Raw genomic sequence first — 19,376 nt, 5'->3', positions numbered from 1 at the left:
TAGTACAACCCACTCATACAACCTACACACTTTATAGCTAAAATAGCTGAGCCTGAAGAGGGCAATTTACCCTAAGTCATGTGGACAGTAAGAGATAGGCTTAAAATTAGAAACCAAGCCTTCTGAATTTAAACCAGTTCTCTTTCTTCTTATGCTGCAGCCCATCCTAATCTTGGTTTTTAATAAACAAGAAGACTTTATTACTTAAATAAAAGTCATGAAATCTTAATATTAACTTAAAGAGCCTTTGCTGTTTCATCTGTTCTTGAAATTCAGTGGCCCTGATCAGGCCGGTGGAAAACAAGTCAGTTTTTGGATCTGGAAAGATTCCTTCATACTTTGTTCATGGGAACCATTCAGTATGAGTCATCCACTTACTGGACAGTAGAAGAAAATGTGTTCTGTAATTCCCCCCTCAACAATATAGGAAAATATTGTCTAAAAATTTCCACTAGTGATTTTTGCCATAATACAGAGTGCCCAGGAAATTTCTAAGATAGATTATAGTTTAAGACTTTGGGATACTTGGGATCTAACCTTGTTGAAGATATTGTTATTTGTGTGATAAGTGCCATGTTGTAATTTGAGCCAGTTTATGAACTTTCTCTGCTGATATTTTCATCTATATTCAAGAACAATATTTACTCACTGACAGAAAAATGGGATATGAATATAGTAGAATGGAGAATCAGGGATGAACTTTTCTGCTGTCTGGAGCAGGATCTGCTATAGAAGTGGGCAAAAAGCTTTTCCCCAGATCTCCTGTAAAGAAGGGGAAGAGTAGGAAAAAGAGGAAGAGGAAAAGATAAAAATGTTGTATTTACATGACTTGTTTCCTTTCAAAATTCTTCATTGCTGTAATTGTAGCTCTAAGGGGTCTCAGATAATCATACTATCTTAGGCTTAGGTGTCTCTTGGGAAAAAAAAAACACACTAGAATTGGGCCATTATAGGATAAATTTTATATGTGAGGTCTGTAATTCATTTGGAAATATCTGAACATACTCAACCTAAAATGAATAATTTGTTATTTGGAATAATAATCTCTTGAATAATATTATTGGATTATATTCAAGTGGACTTACAAATAAAACCTAAAAGTTATCCTAGCTATGATCTTTTCAGGGTAGGCAGCAATTAGCTATCCGTTTTCTTTATTACTCGCCCAGGATTTTGATATTCATTCTGATCAAGAAGTTCTTTGCATAGCTGTATTTTAACTCAATAGTAATATGTTGACCCTTGGTAAGATTTACTTCCATTGTGCATCTAGATATATCTCTAACACTTGGGTAATCTAGGTGAAAAATAATGTACAGTTCCAATTTTGACATAATTTAAAATCAGTAGGGAAATGCAGGATTAACATATAATAACTGCCAGAAACATTGTGCAAAATGCATAGGTGTAATTCACATTGAAACTTAGCAAACATTTCATAGAATCATAGATGTAGGGGAACCTTAGAAACTAAATGCCCTCATTATGAGTGTGTGTGAATGTGTGTATGTGTGTGTGTATGTACATACAAAATATATAATGAAGAAACTGAGGTCCAAAGTCACACAGCTAGTAAAGGCAGAGTTGAAATTTGAACCAAGGTCTCCAATAACAAATCCAGAACCCTTTCCCCCATGCTAATTTATAGCTTTAGAGAGAATTGAAAGTTTATGTAACTTGTCTATAGTCACATATCCAGTATGTATCAGAATCAGAACTTCTAATTAGGTCTTTGGGGCTGTAAGATTTGCCTTTTCCCCCATGATGCTCTTTAGCAAGCAGGATTTTAGTTAACTGTGATATAACTTACTTGAAAAATGAAGTCTCTCTGTATACAATAGAAATATAGCACTTAAGAAATGGAATAAATTTAAAGAAATCATATGTTAAAAGTAATAATTTATCCATGTTACAGCAAGTATTTATGGAAACATAATTTAATTAATCAATCAATGAACATTTAAGTACCTACTAAATGCCAGGTACTATGCTAAGCATTGCGGGTACAAAGAAAGGCAAAAAAGAGTCCTTGTTTTCAAGGATCTCTCAATCTAATGAGAGACAACAAATATACAAAATACATAGACATATTTATATTTATATGAATAAATAGGAAACAATTAATAGAGAAAAGGCATTTTAATTAGAGGGGTTGGCAAAGGAGTCCTGTAGAAAATGGGATATTTAACTTTCTAATAAGGAATCAAATATAATATGATTTCATATTGCTATGGAAAACATTGATTTCTTCATTATAGACATTGAGCATAAATATAATTGTATTCATGTTATTGTGTATAATGAGCAGCTTGGAGGCAACAAGACCTGAATTCAAATCTGGCCTCAGACAATTATTAATTGTGTCTTTCTGGGCAAGTCACTTCACCCTTTTCTTCAGTTTCCTTATGTGTAGAATGAGCTGTTAAAAGAAGGAAATGATAAACCACTACACTATCTTTGCTAAGAAAACCCCAAATGGGGTCATGAAGAATCGGACATGATTGAAATGACTGAACAACAATAACAACAACACTCTGTATAATGCATCTTTTATCTCACAAACCAAAATAAAAGTTCAGTCCAATAGCATTTATCAAATTTATTACAATATACCATGCTAGATACTAGAACTGCAGAAATAAAAACAACATAGCTTTTGCTCTCAAGGAAATTACAATCTAATCAGAAGACCTAAGACATTTACCCAAGTAACTTTTGTGATAAGTGAAAAAGAAGTGAGAGGTTCATGAAGCTTTAAAGAGATATCCCTACAAACACCTTGGAAGAGGTATCTTCTGAGCTAAGACTTCAAGGAAAAGAAGCATTTCAGCAGGGATGTGAAGGGAGTTCATTCAACTCAGATAACCTGTACATAGACAGGGAGGAGAGAGTGAGATGACATCAGGAAAGGCTAAGCATCAGTTTGACTACAATGCAGAGCATGTAAAATGTAAACCTATTAAATCAGGCTAAAAAGGTAAGTTCTAGCGAGATCATAGAGAACATTAAAAGACTTGTCTTTTAAAATGAGAGCATGTCAGTTGCGAGTCTTTATTTAAAAGTTTAAATTGAAATCATTCCAGAGATTTCAATGATGTTTCAGATGACAATGATTTCAAATTCACTTTTATCACAAAAAGAAATTAAGATTTTTGAGGTAGCAAAGAATTGGAAAATATTAGATGCCCATCAATTAGGGAGTGGATGAATAAAGTATGGTATATTAAAGTAATAGACTATTATTGTTCTATTTTAAAATGATGAACAGGCTGATTTTAGAAATGTCTGGAAAGATTTATATGAAATGCTGAGTGAAGCAATTAGAACCAGAAAAACATTATACATAGCAACAAAAAGATTATGGGATGACAAACTATCATAGATTTGGTTCTTCTCAGCAATTTACTGATTCAAGGCAATCCTAATAAACTTTAGATGGAAAGCACCATCTGCTTCAAGAGAGAGACCTATGCAAACTGAATGCAGATCAATGCACACTATTTTTACCTTTTTTCCTTCTTTTTTTATTTCTAATAGTTTTTCCCTTATATGTTTTTCTCTCCTAACATGACTCATTTGGAAATATATAAAATATGATTGTACATCTATAACCTAAAAAATAAAATAAAAAGAACTAAACTCTATGCATAGCCTAGGGAAATTAGGATTTAAGATAAGACATGTTTCCTACCCTCTAGGACTTGGTAGAGTAATAGGAAAGAAAGGATAGGCAGAATGTGTTTTTAGTGCTATAAGAGATCCAAGAAGGGAAAGAGTTCTTCAGTCCAGAGGAATCAGAGTAGACTTCCTACTGCACTTTTCAATGTAATTTGTCAATTCCTGTAAGCAAAGAAGACATAGTCTGGAGAGAAAAAAAATTATGTGTTAGTGATGTTTTAATTGCTTCCCATGAAAGATTATTTCATGACTCTTATTACTGAGTTTCTGTAAGTGACTAAGTATAAAAATACACTAAGACTCCTTCCTGGCTATTTTCAGTACTCCCAGTTACAACTATGCACCAAATATGGATAAGCATTGGATTATGCAGTACACAGGACCCATGCTGCCCATCCACATGGAATTTACAAATGTTTTGCAGCGGAAAAGGCTTCAGACTCTGATGTCAGTTGATGACTCTGTAGAAAGGGTAAGCACACAAAATCTACAAGGAGGCTTCCTCCTATTTTCTCTCCAGTGTCACCTGCCTTTTCCATGAAAACTTTTTGCTTTTTCACATTTTCCTTGCATTTCAGGACATTGATTTGTGAATACCTTCCCATCTTCATCATGGCTCTCCCCTCCTCATATTTTTTCCCACTCCTCATATTTTTCTATTTATGGTTCAGATAGAATTGAGGGAAGCCAAGCCAGTCACAGCTTGTAGAAAAACAGGAAGAACATGTAAATATAAAAGCAACAATAAAGTAATTTGTTTCCTCAATGCATCTTCAAAATGACATGTTACAGAAAGTTTTCTTCTTAGCCAAAAATTAACATTTATGAAAATGTAAACATTTGAAAAAATGGCTAAATTTTAAACATGTTATTTTATTTGATTCCTCTGCCTCAGATGAACATATAGTGAAATTAATGAAGACAAGCAAATCAGTCAAATGGTGATTTTATCCTCCAGGGAGACAGAGAGTTCAACTCTTAAGATGAATTAGTAAAATAGATATGTAAAGAAGCTTAAGAAACCATTTTATTAAAATATCAACTTAGGTGGCCTAGCTATATCATATTTCAAACTGTATTAAAAAGTGGTAATCATCAGAACAAACTGGTGCTGGCTAAAATATGAGTGGTAGGTAAGTGGATAAATTAAATACAAAGGACACAGTAGTGAATAATCAGTGACCTAATATTTGATAAACCCAAAGACCCAAGCTTTTGAAACAGAACTCACCATTTGACAAAATCTGCTGGGACACTGGAAAGCAGTATGGCAGAAATTGAAGTATAGACTTATACTATGTATCAAGATCATGGGTACATGATTTAGACATAAAGCATGATATAATGAACAAATTTGGGAAGCATTAAATAATTTAATGACAGATATCTGATTAAGGGAAGACTTTATGACTGAAAAAAGGGACAACATTAGAGGATGTAAAATGGATAATGTTGATATATTAAAGTGCTTTTGCAAACAAAACCAGTACAACCAAGATTATAAGGAAAACAGCTCAGGAGAAGGTAGACTTTATATCAAGTGTCTTTGATAAATGCCCCATTTGTCAGGTATCTAGAATTTAATCAAATTTATAAGAATACATCATTCCCCAATTGATAAATGGTCAAAGAATATGTATGAGGGAAGACTTTCCAAATAAAGAAATCAAAGCTGTATATAGTCATATGAAAAGATACTCTAAATTACTATGGATTAGAGAAATGCAAAGCAAAAAAATTATGAGGTACAACCTCACCCCTAACTGATTGATTAATATACTAGAAAAATAATATTGGAAGGGATGTGAGAAAACTAACATACTTCTGGTTTTGAACTGATCCAACCATTCTAGAGAGCAATTTGGAATTATTCCCCAAGGGCTATAAAAATGTGTATACTCTTTGATCCAATAATACCACTACTAGGTCTATATGCCAAAGAGATCAAAAAAGGGGGAAAAGACCTCTTTGTACAAAAATATCTATAGCAGTTGGTGGTGGCAAAGAATTAGAAATTGAGGGGATGTCCATTAATTAGAGAATGATTGGATAAATATATGATTATAATGGAATGCTATTGTAGTATAAGAAATAATAAACAGGATGATTTCAGGAAAACCTGAAAAAACTTACGTGAAACTGATGCAAAGTGAAAGGAACAGGACCAGTAGAACACTGTACATAGTAACATCAGTATTGTACAATGAAGAATTGTGAAAGACTTAGCAATTCAGTGATCTAAAACAATTGCAGAGGACTCATGATGAAGTAAACTGTCTGCCTCTCAAGAAAGAAATGACGGAATCTGAATGTATATTGAAGCATACTATGTTTCACTTTGTTTTCTTCATAGTGTTTTTTTGGGTTTGTTTTCTTTTATAACATGATGAAAAAGAAAATATGTTTTTCATGATGCACATACATAGCTTTATCAAATTACTTACCTTTGCAGGGCAGAGGGAGGGAAGGGAGAGAATTTGGAACTCAAAAAAAATTTTAAAATGATGTTAGAAATTGTTTTCACATGTAATTGGGGGGAAATATTGGAAGACAAAAAAATAAGATATCAATCTTTTAGAGAGCAAGTCCCAATTAGAAATGCCAAAGTTTATATTCTGCTTCTGACAAACACTAGACCCTACACTAGTCATTTAATATCTTTAGACAATTCTCTAAGATTCTAAGTCATAGAGTAGATACCGTTGTGTATTAAGAAGAGGTATTTCCTCTTGGGAGCCTATTCTATCAATGAAATCATAGTTCTGTCCCATTCCCCTACTTAACCTTTAAGAAACAATCTTTGCATTGTAATATGATAAGTTTTAGGAAAAGATTTAAGTATATATAACAGAAGTTAATAGTTCCACATACCATTGCCTTTTGTGATCTTCTTTGCATATTAGCATACATATATTGTCTAATGATTATTAAATTCTTAATGAAGAAAAAATTTTAAGGGAGGATTAAGTGGGAATAATTGTGATAAAATCCTCTGGATGTCATGTTATATCATTCCATTTCACTTCTATTTTTCTCTGTGATGTATTTCAGCTATATAATATGCTTGTGGAAACTGGAGAACTGGATAATACCTACATCATTTACACAGCAGACCATGGATACCATATTGGACAGTTTGGATTGGTCAAGGGGAAATCCATGCCATATGACTTTGATATCCGTGTTCCTTTCTTTATTCGTGGACCAAGTGTAGAACCAGGATCAATGTAAGTATTCTTCTGTTTACGACACTAGCTATTGTGCAAAAAGCAATTCAATGATTTTGGTTAATAAAAGTCTCTAATCTAGAAACATTATTATCTTCAGATTGCATAATTTAAATGAAAAGGATAATGTGTTGTTTTTTTCAGTAACATTCAAAATAACTTAGAGAAAAAAGGTTACATTATTAACAATCAATCTTTGCATACCAAAAAGAACTCATACTTCTTGGTCTGTTAGGTAAAAAGGGAAAGGAAAGAAGAAGGATTCATGACTGTGCAACAACCTCTCATTTATTTAAGTTCATAACAGCCTCTTTCCAATTTCTTGAAGTCTAGACGACCCACATACATACACACATATTTACATACATACATATACACAAATACATCTATTTGTACATATATGTTATAATATCTATATCTCTTTGTCTATAGTTATATCTATTTATATTGATATACATGTATGTGTGTGTATGTGTAGTAAAATGTGAATTATTTGATCAACACAGAGCAGTCTAATGAAACTAAGCACTGAATAAAAAACAGAAGACATGGCCTTATGTTGTCAATTAGTAAGTATTTATTAATACCTAGTATGTACTTAAATTCTATGTAAACTTGAGTGAGACAAAGTATCTCTGTCTCAGTCTCCCTATCCAGAAAATAAGCTAAAAGGAATGCCAAAGATCATCTAATATGGTCCCCTAATTTTTCAAATCATGAAATTATCTATTCTAGATTGATAGACAACCAGGAGACATCAGAAGTTTAACTCCATGTAAGAGCTGAAAGAAGTTCAGGGAAATTAGGTGTCTGGTCCAAATCTCACAGCAAGCACAGACAGAATGAGTGAACAAGACATTGGAAGGTCTCATGACACAAAACCAATGTCTATGCTACTATATCATGCTGCATTCTTTAGGGGTTGTGGATTTAAGTGATTTGTGTTTTGAGAATTTGGAGATGTGTCTGGTCTTTCTCAAAAGTGAATCTTAGACTCTCTGTTTGAGAAGTAGAATAGGAGAGGATAGTATTCAACTTTGAAAGCCTTTAGTTATCTTTTGATGGAATCTGACAGCTCTGTTTTTAAAAACCCTTACATCTGCAGGAAAAACCTTTGACTCAAAGAATTTTGAGAAGCCAGTACACATCCTGTGAAGGCCATATGTCTGACCTTGTCTAGGCTGGTAGCTTCTTTAGACAATGGTATTAATGAGGCCATGATGTCTACTTCTGATCCCTTTGTGGGTCAGTTAGCTTTGCTGTGTTCCATAGCTACAGAGTTCAATCATCACACTGATAAATGTTTATAAATATCTCTCTTTGGCACAATGAGATCAAAAAAAGAATATATGGATAGGTAAAAGTCAATTTTTCATGACTTCACATGGTTATTGTAAGGATCAAATGAGAAAATATATGTAAAATATTGGTGTCAAATATAAACTAATTTCTAGAGGCTTCATAGTGACTTAAAAAGCAGCAAATTACCATTATTTTTATTTTAATGTATATGTTATATATCATATTATGTAATAATATGATATAAATAATATAAATATTATATATTATCTTGTAATTTATTAATAAATTATTAATTTTATTTATTTCATAAAATATTTCCCAATTGCATTTCAGTCAGGCCCTGGCCTCAGTCTGCTAGTAGTCTGACACTTTATAAACCTTAAACTACTTATATTGTTACTTCTATGCTCTTAGAAAAGTAGAAAAGTACTCTGAATTGTATGTCCTCTTGAGGCTAGGTGAATGGATTTCTCCTCTGACTATTCCTTTGCAGAGTGTCTCAGATTGTGCTGAACATTGACCTGGCTCCCACCATCCTGGATATTGCTGGGCTTGATACTCCTCCTGATGTTGATGGCAAGTCTGTCCTCAAACTACTGGACCTAGAAAAACCAGGTAACAGGTGGGTCATTATCCTTCCCTACAGCCAGTTTCAGTGTACACTTGAGCCAACCCACCATGGCACAGAGAAAAAGTCTAGCAAAACAAGCTCTTTCCATCAGGATCACCACAAACTTGGAATTTCTAAGCTGTATGTGAATAGTACATTTATAAAGTTACAGTTACGGTCCATATGAAGTGAGAGGTGCTTCTTTAAATAAACTGTTAATATGACTCCTTATAAAGAGGCTTCCAGATGCCAGCTGTAAATATTATTGTTTTGCTTTCAGGTTTCGAACAAACAAAAAGACCAAAATTTGGCGTGATACATTCCTAGTGGAAAGAGGGTAATTATTGGCTTTGGGGTGCTGATGGAAAACATTCTTAGTGGTTAAATCTACCTCTTGGGTGCTTTTTTTTTTCATTTTCACTGAGCAAGCCTGCAGATTTTGTAATTCCTAGTCACAAGGTTGAATCATTTCTAATCCTTCTCCGCTGACCAGCAAAGCAAGGTGGATCCCTCATTACAGCCTTCCTGCATCTGAATTTTCAACAATGAATTTTTATAATATGGGGCCTCAAACTATTCTTTGATTTGAACTTTTTCCCACCTATAGCATTTTATTGGGGAAAAAATGAATCAACTCTTTTGAGCAAAAATGATCATATCACTTTTATAACACAAACAAATCCATGTTTACCTCTTCAGTTGCATTCAAAGCCCCATCTCCATTCTATGAGATCTTCTTGTTTCTTTAAATTACACTTTTGATAACTAAAATAAATTTCCAAAATACAATGGAGATTTATTTATAAAAACACTGATTTCTATCCATTCAATTCTATGTTTTGCCTTTTATCATAACATCAATTCTCACAACTAAAAGATATTCAAATAATCATTTAGCTTTTCTGGCTTTATAACCTATAAAACCAAGCACTGGGGATATAAAGATTTTTTAAACTGTTACTGTTTGGAAAAGGTGACTGTAGTAGAATCTTTGCCATCCCAGAAAGTTTCTTGGTAATTCTTGATAGTTTTCATCCAAGCAGCTCACCAAATGCTGAATTTGTCAGTACTTCCTCTTTCAGAGAGCTTTCTCTTAAGTTCCTTCCTCTTGCTAAAAAGTAAGGTTGTAGGGTGGGCAGGAATCATTGAAGGTGGGGAAGACCACTTCTCTAATGCTTGTCCCTTTATATCAAAGCAAATTCCTACGTAAGAAGGAAGAACCTAGCAAGAATGCCCAGCAGTCAAATCACTTACCCAAATATGAGAGGGTCAAAGAACTTTGCCAACAAGCACGGTATCAAACAGCTTGTGAACAACCTGGACAGGTGAGTGCAAAAGAGTAACACTTGTATTCATTAGTACTTTGTGGCAAGGAAAATAAAGACCTCACTCTCCTCCTCCCATGCCACACCCCAAGAAAATAAGCTTTAAAAATAAGGAAATTCTAATTCAGAGTTTCTTTTTGTATTTTGTAACTCCCTTTGGCAATCTGGTAAGGCTTATGTCTTTATTTCTTTATAAAATATTGTTTAATTTTTCTATTATCAATCATTTTTTCTTCCTCATCCCCCCCATTTAAAAAACACAAAGAAATTTAAAACCCTTATAACAAATTGCATAGTTAAGCAAAATAAAATCCCATATTGGCCATAATCCAAAAATGTGTTTTTCATTCTGCATATTAGTCCATCATCTCTCTGAAAGAAGGTAGGCAACATTCTTCAGCATCAGTCCTCTGGAATCTTGGTTGGTCATTGTGTGGATCAGAATTCTTAAGTCTTTCAGAATTATTTGTTTTTACAATATTTTTATTGTTATAATTTGTTATCTTGATTCTCTGCATTTCACTCTATTATTTCACAAATGCCTTTCAAAATTGTTCTGAAAATGTCTTCATTTCTTACAACACAATAATATTCCATTACAATCATATACCACATTTTGTTCAATATTCCCAATTTTATGGGTAGAACCTTAGTTTCCAGTTTTTTGTCACCACAAAAAGAACTACTATATGTGTTTTTTTTCAATATACAAGAGCTTCTTTACTTTTTAAAAAACTGTTTGGTAGTATAGACCTAAAAGTGATATCACTAGTTGAGAGGGCATATACAGTTTCATAACTTTCAAGATATTATTATCCCAAAATGCTTACCAGAATGACTGGACCAATTCATAGCCCCAGTAACAATGCATCTATTTTGCTACAACCCTTCCAACATTTATCATATTCCGTTTTTCTCACTCTTGCCAATCTGATGGGTATGAGATAGGACATCTCTTTTGTTCAATTTTCATTTCTTCAATTAGTAATTTGTTGCATTTTTCATCTAGCTAGAAAGGATCTCTTCCTTAGAAAATTACCTGTTCATATTATTTGACCATTTGTAAATTGGTGTGTGGCTCTTATGCTTATCAATTCTTTAATATATCTTGGGAAGTTTCATTCAGAGAATGGTGTTGCAAAGATTATTTTCTCCTTTCAGTTGTTTCCATTCTAATCTTGACCATATTGGATTTGCTTATGCAAATTTAAAATTTTTGTAATGAAAATTGTCCATTTTATCTTCTATAATCTCTCTTCTATGTTTAATTTATCTTCTCCTGCACATAAACCTGAAAAGTAATTTCTTCATTGTTTCTCTGATTTGTTTATGATGTGACCTTTTATATCCAGGTTACTTACTCATTGTCTTCTTAAAGATTTGAATGTTAATCTAAATCTGCCATACTACCATCCAGTTTTCTGAATAGTATTTGTGAAATAGTGAATTCTTACCCTAGTACTTGGGGTCTTTGTTTTCATTGAACAATAGGCTACTAGATTCATTTGTTTTTATATATGGTATATTTAAGCTTTCCTACTAACTGATCTCTCTTTTTTAAAACCAGTAACAAATTGTTTTGGTAATTACTTCTTTATAGTATAGTTTGAGATCTGCTGCTCCTAGGTCCCTTTTATTCCCATTTTTGCTCCTCCAGATGAATATCATTACCATTTTTTTTCTATAAAGATCTATAAAGTAATCCCCGAATAGCTTGAATCAATTTAAATATTATCATTTCTATTATGTTGGCTCCACCAACTCATGAGCAAATATTATTTCTCCAGTTATTTAGATCTAAATAATCACAGAATAATGTTTTTTTAATGATTAAATAAAATACTTAAGATTACAAAGTAAACCAAGTATATTGAAATATTGGGGAGGGGAGGCGTTAACAAGCATATGACTCACCCCACCTGCTGCCCCATTAGGAATTTTCTATTCTAACATATGTGCTTACATAGCATTATCTTCAGTAAAACTCACATCTGAGTTTTTTAAAAGATTATTTAAAAGATTACATATGAACTTTATGTGTAATCATATAATTATGTCAGGCAAGTGATACCATATTACAAAAGCAACATTATATTTTTCTGTGAGATGAGGTTGACAAAGGTAGCTTCCAATGATAGGAGGAAGGAATGAAGATGCTCATTGGTGCCCGAATTTCCAGAGAATACATGAAAAAGATTGTACTTGTGAATGATTTGAATCTGTAATTTCACTGATATAGGAAAGTGATGGTGAGAAAATCCTCACTTACCAAAATAGACTAGTAACTGCTCTGCAATTTTCAATCTTAAGAGAATTTCTTGAAGCCCTAAGAGTTTAAGAAATTTCACAAAATCACATTTAATAAAGTGTCCAAGGCAGAATTTTGACATAGTCCTACTGACTTCAAGATCAGTGTGCTATTTCTCTTCCATGCTGTCCTTAGGAAAAGAGCAATATTATTGAAATACATCTTATCATTGAATCAAGAGTACTCAGATCATCAGAATAGCAAAAAAAACCAATGAAATAAGTATCCCCATGAGGAATTGGCATGGAGCTACTCTAACCAAGTATTACTTTAATAAGTTTTTGCAATTGTCCACTATGTTTACTGGGTTCTGGGTTTACAGTTACAAAAGGAACACATCTCTATCACCAAGAAGCTTCCATACATTTTATTCTTTATTTTCTTTTTTCATAGTATTTTATTTTTCAAAATACATGCAAAAATAGTTTTCAACATTCACCTTTGCAAAACCTTGTGTTCCAAATTTTTCTTCCTCTTTCTCCCTTCTCTCTCCCCAAGACAGTAATCAATCTGATATAGGTTAAACACTACATTAAATTCTAGCAAGATGAGAAATGATCATCAAGTTTCACTGGCTAAAAGGCTATGTTGTAATCAGAATTAATCTTTATTTCCACCAAGCCCGATCCATATTCCAAGGCTGAAAAGCTAACACACTCAAATGATAATGCCTGCAAGTGTCAGAAATATTTTTACAAGAGTTTCACTACATTATTATGAAGGTAAAAGAACTCTAGATCAACTATGTCTTTTCAACTATCTTGCCCCATCATACACCACCAAAAACAGCAGCAGTTAAGAACATAAGGGAACCAGTGTCAATAAGTATGCAATTTGACCCCCATGAAAATGGCTACATTTATTGCATACTTGTTGTGAGTTATTTCTCTTACTGAATATACATAAATAATCAACTGTATTTCTATCCTGCTCTCTATGATTACATGCCTCTTGCACACACGACTGGCTTTCTTTGAAGTCATTTAAAGTTCTGCAACTGAAATAGATCCCCTTGGGCTTGAAAGGGAAGGGAAACTCATAGAATTCGGTTCGACCATACATCTTAATTTTCAGGTAATTTAGATGAAGGCTTTGACCTAGTCAATGCTTTGAGTTTGAGATCTTCAGATATTCCTCTTGGTAATTAATAGTTTTTGAGAGGAATCTTAAATATCCCATTCCAAACATCATTTCATGGATTAAAAAACTCAAAAGTATCTGCCTAACAACATGTAACTACATCATGATAGAACCAAGATTAGAGCTCATTTTCCCTTAATAGGTATCCCCTCTTTGGAGAGAAAAGATGCCCCTCCTATTATTAATCTAATTAAAATAATAAGACCCTAATATTTTTAGTTTCTAAAAATCTCTAGCAAGACTACTCTTTAAAGAAATCACTTAACACTCAACTTTAAGTGTTCTCAGTACCAAACATTAGAAATTTTGTTTTATGAGCCAATTTCTGCAAGAATAGTAATTTACTGTTATTCAGGAGTCTGTTATGTGCTATGTTAAATACATCTCATGCAAATTCATGTTCTCGTTACTATTTTAGTGCACTAAGTGGTAAGCATTATCATCATTTGGAAACAAGGTATAGTACCTATATTCCAGCATGTAATTCTGAAAATGTCTCCATATGCCTGGTGCTGAAATTTTAATATGTACTCTAAAGCCCAGCTGTGCTTTTAAACCAAACAGTAGTGCTCTGCCATCACCTTCCCACTAGCCAGCTGAATGTTAACTGTGTTGTAAAATTTATTTTGCTCTTTTGTAATTTCTTTCTACTCTTATTTTTATCCTATAAAATGCTTTAATTTATTCTTGATAAAAAATTTCCCTCTGCTTACTTTATTTCATCATAGATTGGTCCAAATTCAATTTCAGTGGAAGTAGTAAAGCCTTATCGATGTTGCCTTTGTAGAATACTAACTCTGTGCAACAAAGGGGATTGCATGAAGGTTATCCTTACAGGATTTCTAAAATGGATCAGGTTTATGCTTTAGAATAAACTGAAGAATATACTCAAATTGCCTCCAGCCTATAGTTACATCAGAGCTGCAGAAATCTCTGTAAGGAGTTGCTGTTGTTGATCTAACCACTGCCTCTACTAAGTCATTGCTCAACCAGTCGTGTGGGGTCAGAAACTATCCAGAACTTCAATAAATTTGCCAGCAGCACTCTAGTCTTAGCTGAGGTTGCATTTAAAACCTAAGACATAGACCCTATCCTACCATTCAGTTTTGTAAGAAATTTTCTTTTGTGATTTATAATAATACTCTATCCTGGTAACCGAATTTTAAGAGAACATCTTTTCTGAGGTAGCCACATATTATTCTATTTCAAGGATAAGCTTTGACTGGGGACTTCCATGGGTTTATTCACTTGGCTTCTGTGTTTACAGCTGGTTTATGTCTTGTTTCCACTCCTCCTCCTAACATACTGCCTTCATGCAAAGGACATGTTATTGGCGGCAACTCAGTCACCTCCAATCTCCTTGTTGGTACTTGCTCTTGTATGGAGGAGAAATTGACAGCACCATTCTTTTCCCTGTTAATCCCATAAGGGATAATCCCATGACTCATTAATATAGGTCCCCTCATGCCTGGCCACCTGGGGGCTGTTTAGTAGACAGGAAGCCATATCATGTTATCTACACCACCCTACCTGTCATTTTCATTCTTGAAAAAAAACCTATAGAGAATTAAAATGTGCTAGAAATCCTGAGGTACTTGGCACTGATCCCAGACTGTTTCAATAACACAGAAGCAATGGGACAGGAAGAGTAGTTCAGACAATATGTATATGTGTGTTTGTATCACCTCTATAATCCTTAATCTACCTTGGAGGCTTCTGGGTTTGAATTCCTATCAATCAGTCACAATAGGACAGTGAACTTTTTTTTTTAGCACTTATATATACATAGAAAAGCTCATTTTGTAGCACAAATCCCTTTTCAGTATAATAATGTCAAAGCTGGGAAGGATTTTTAAAATTATTTGATCTTTACCTTGTAGATGAGGAGAGGTAACTAGTTCAAGGTCATCTAAATAGCTAATAACAAAATGAGCCTTAAAAATAGATTCCTGCTTATGGGAGCATAAATTTAGAGTTGGAAGGAACCATCAAAAGCCACTCTTCACATTTTTCTTAGTTTATAAATAAGGAAATTGTGGTTCAAAAAGGTTAAATAAGTTACCAAGCAAGATTGGAAAAATCAACACTTTCTCCACAATCCCACTCCATCTCTGCAAAGATGATATAAATTCTATTTTCTTTTTTTTCAATTTTAGAATGCAATTTTCCTAGCTTTTCCTGTGGATTTTAGGTTCTATAGAACTAACTTTGGGATTTCATACATAGTAACCAAAATGATTATGACTATTTTCCTTTTTTCAGAATTTTAGGATCTCAGAATTAGATTGTTTTCAAAGACTGGATAACCAATTGTCAGATATATTGTAGAAAGGATCTTTTTATTTTTTGAAGTGTGACTTGGAGTAGACTGACACTGAGGTCCCTTCCAGCACTGAAATTCTAGGATTCTAAAAATATGGAAGAGCTATTAGACATCATTTTGTTCTTTCCAAAGATGAAGGCTCTTTTCTACAATATAACTGACAAGTGTTTAATCTAGCCTTTCACTGAAAAATTTCCAGTGAGGGGAAATCAACAAACAACCTCCCAAGTCAGCCCTTTGCACATTTAGATAGCTCTTACTGTTAGGATTTTTTTTTTCTGAAGTCACATGTAAATATACCTCTCTTCAACTTTTACTCATTGCTCCTAATTCTACCCTCTAGGAACAAAAGAACATGCCAAAGGGGAAAGAGCACCAGGTTTATAGTCAGAGAAATTCAGCACATATATTCCTCATCTTTATACTTATGTGATTGTGAGCAATTCTCTTAATTTCTCTGACTCTGTCTCCTGGTCTATCAAATAAGGAGTTTGAATTAATATCTGAAGTCTCCTACAGTTTTATGAACCTATGATCATACAAACCTAAATTGAATCCCAATCCTACATCATAGAATTTTATTTATAGTTGAAGACAACTCTTATCCTTTGCCAACATCTTCACTGTCAGAGGTGTAATTGTTTGAGGGATTTCAGGTTTAAAAATAAAAACAACCTATGGATTACTTAATTCCCTGCAACATTTCATTGAGTACTATTTTGCAACCTCTCTAAGATATTTCTTGGTGTTTTACAATATTATTTAACCCTATATGAAGCATTAAGCTTTTAAAATTGTATATAAATTTTCCCTCTGTTACCTGAGATGTAATTCTTTTAATCCCAAGATTGAACTAACTTGAACTCAAGTCCCTTTTAGCTCTCAATCACCTTCTATAGTTCTGATTCTGTCTGTAGGATACAAGTTATCACTTCCTTGAAGTCTATCTTCTTATATTCTTTCTGATGGAATGGAAAGAACAGTAGAATCAAAGGTTATTATTTTAGTGATTAGCTCTGTCCAACTCTTTGTGACCCCTTTGGTGTTCTCTTGACAAAGATACTGGAGTGGGTTTGCCATTTCCTTCTCCAGCTCATTTTACAGATAAGGAAACTGAGGCAAACTGGATTAAGTGGATTGAGTTGTTATTTTTTTGTTGTTGTTGGGGTTTGTTTTTTTTGGGGGGGAGGAGAGGGGCAATTGAACTCAGATTCTCCTGACTCCAGGGCCAGAGGGTTAGTGCTCTATCTACTGTGCCATCTAACTACCCCCACCCCAGCATCTTGATTGCTCTTCCTAAAATGTGATGCCCAACATAAAATACAATATCCCACTGGACATAGTGACTCATTAAGTGGAAGTTATTAAAGAGGAGATATTTCTGAATATGGGATATCCATTTTTGTTAATATCTAGAAATCAGCAAATACTTAAGTGCCTACTCTGTGTCAGTTCTGTACTATATCCACTCATATTTATATAATAGATGCCATCTCCTCTTTTGATGAGACATCAAGATGCTTTTTATTTGGGTTTGTTTCAAGTGACTGTTATCAATAGGATATCAATGATTTCTGTTTGGAATTTAAAAGGAGTTCAACAATCAACCCAGCTGCATATAATAATGTAAAGGAAGTTAGAATGTAGCTTGTTGGGTGTTGTCTGGTTTGGCTCTAGGATCTATGTTCTCATGCAACAATGACTGTACATTTGTAAAGGTCAGTTTTATTACCAGCTGCAGAGCGTGAATAAAAACACATAGACCCAGAAAAGCTGGCTGAAACCAGGAAACTGTTGGCCAGAAGTCTACAGTCTGATTCCAGACCTTTACGGAGCTCTAGTTAAAACTACAATGTGACACATAGATATTTCTCTATGCTCTGGCTGCTCTGGCTTTACAGAAGGACTCAGCCTTACCACATCCACACCCTCAATCTCCTTACTGGCAAAAGCGTTCACTCCCCTTTCCATCTCTACATTCACATTGGTTGCCCTACCTCATGCTCTCTTCTCTGTCTTCCCTAGTTTCACTTTTTTAAAAACAAATGTTTATTAATATATTTTAATATCACCTATACTTTCCCTTGTAGCCTTTTTTTCCTACCTCTTCCCAGCAGGCTATTTTCTATCCTAATGAATGCTTTCTCTTTTCAAGACATAGGTCAAATTCTCTTCTGTCAAGATTTCACTCACCTTCTGTAGTTCTGTCTATAGCACACAAGTTATCACTTTCTTATAGTCTTTATTATTGTATTTTTTTATATAATGGGAATTTATATATTGGAATGGGAATATAATTTGACATATACAATGGGAAGAACACTAGAATCAAAGGTTATAGTTTTGGTGATTAGCTCTGTCCAGTTCTTTGTGACTCCTTTGAAGTTTTTTTTGCCAGTTCCTTCTCCAGCTCATTTTACAGGTGAGGAAACTGAGGCAAACTGGATTAAGTGACTTGCACATGGTCACACTAGCAGCACATATCTGAGATTTGATTTAAATTCAGATTCTCCTGATTCCAAGCCCAGTGCTCTATCCACTGAATCACATTGATACCAAATCCAAGCTCTACCACTTACTATATTATGACTTATGGGCAATCTCAGCTTCTGTGGGCCCCAGTTTTCTCATGTGCAAAATTAGTAGGTTGGACTAAATATTCTTTAAAGTCCCTCCTAACCCATAGTCTATAATCCTATGATTTTGCATGAATTGTTATGTCCTAGAGGACACAAATCACACAAATCTTATTCTATGGCTAGTTACTCAATGGAACCCTTACCCTGATCTTATAACTTTAATATTTAGAGCTTAAAGGAACACTACAGACCAAGTCCATTTCTTTCATTTCACTATGAGGAAATCAAAGTCCAAAGCAGGGTAGGGCCTGCCCATAATGCCAAAATAACCACAGTTAATAAGTAGCCATGCCAGATATTGAACCCAATTCTTTGGCCTCAAAATCTATTGTTCTCTCTGTTGTTTACACATGGCCATTTTAATCTAGATTTTTGTTTTCTGTATCTTAATCAATTTTTCCTGATGTAATGCTTATCAATATAAGAGTCTTCTATTGGTATTATATAGCTACTTTTTTTAATTTTAAAGAAAAATCTCAATTAATCTGCTGTTGTCTATCTCTTTTTTAAAGCCTAACTAGGAATTTTAAATTTTTTTTTCTCATAGACACAGATAGAATTTAGAGGCCATCTGATCCAATTTCTTCATTTTATGGATGAGGAAATTGAGATTTAATGACATTAAATAAGTCTCCCAAGGTCACTCAGGTATTAAAGTGATGAAGCAAGATTTGAACATGGGTCCTGTGGCTCCTCTTTCTAAATTAACTATAGTTTGCCTGCACATTTATATAACATTCAGAGCTCCATCTACTTTAGTGCCTCAGTTCTTTCCCAAGCCTGACATTCCTATTAAGGAGTAATATAATGGAATAACATTTCCT

At 33.8% G+C, this 19,376-nt stretch overlaps 1 protein-coding gene across 2 annotated transcripts in view; it reads left to right on the top strand.

Annotated features, from left to right (window-relative positions):
* Window positions 1–19,376, top strand: part of SULF1 (sulfatase 1) — a 205,112-nt gene that overhangs the window by 151,423 nt on the left and 34,313 nt on the right. For both annotated transcript variants that reach the window (XM_051970069.1, XM_051970068.1), the window contains exons 8-12: window positions 4,000–4,150; window positions 6,730–6,905; window positions 8,701–8,829; window positions 9,098–9,154; window positions 10,013–10,142. In XM_051970069.1, the coding sequence (XP_051826029.1) occupies window positions 4,000–4,150; window positions 6,730–6,905; window positions 8,701–8,829; window positions 9,098–9,154; window positions 10,013–10,142 (643 nt within the window). The remainder of the gene's footprint in view (window positions 1–3,999; window positions 4,151–6,729; window positions 6,906–8,700; window positions 8,830–9,097; window positions 9,155–10,012; window positions 10,143–19,376) is intronic.

The sequence above is a fragment of the Antechinus flavipes genome, chromosome 1 (assembly GCF_016432865.1).
Source record: "Antechinus flavipes isolate AdamAnt ecotype Samford, QLD, Australia chromosome 1, AdamAnt_v2, whole genome shotgun sequence".
In the NCBI taxonomy this organism is placed as follows: domain Eukaryota; kingdom Metazoa; phylum Chordata; class Mammalia; order Dasyuromorphia; family Dasyuridae; genus Antechinus; species Antechinus flavipes.
This window is presented reverse-complemented; position numbering and strand designations above follow the sequence as displayed.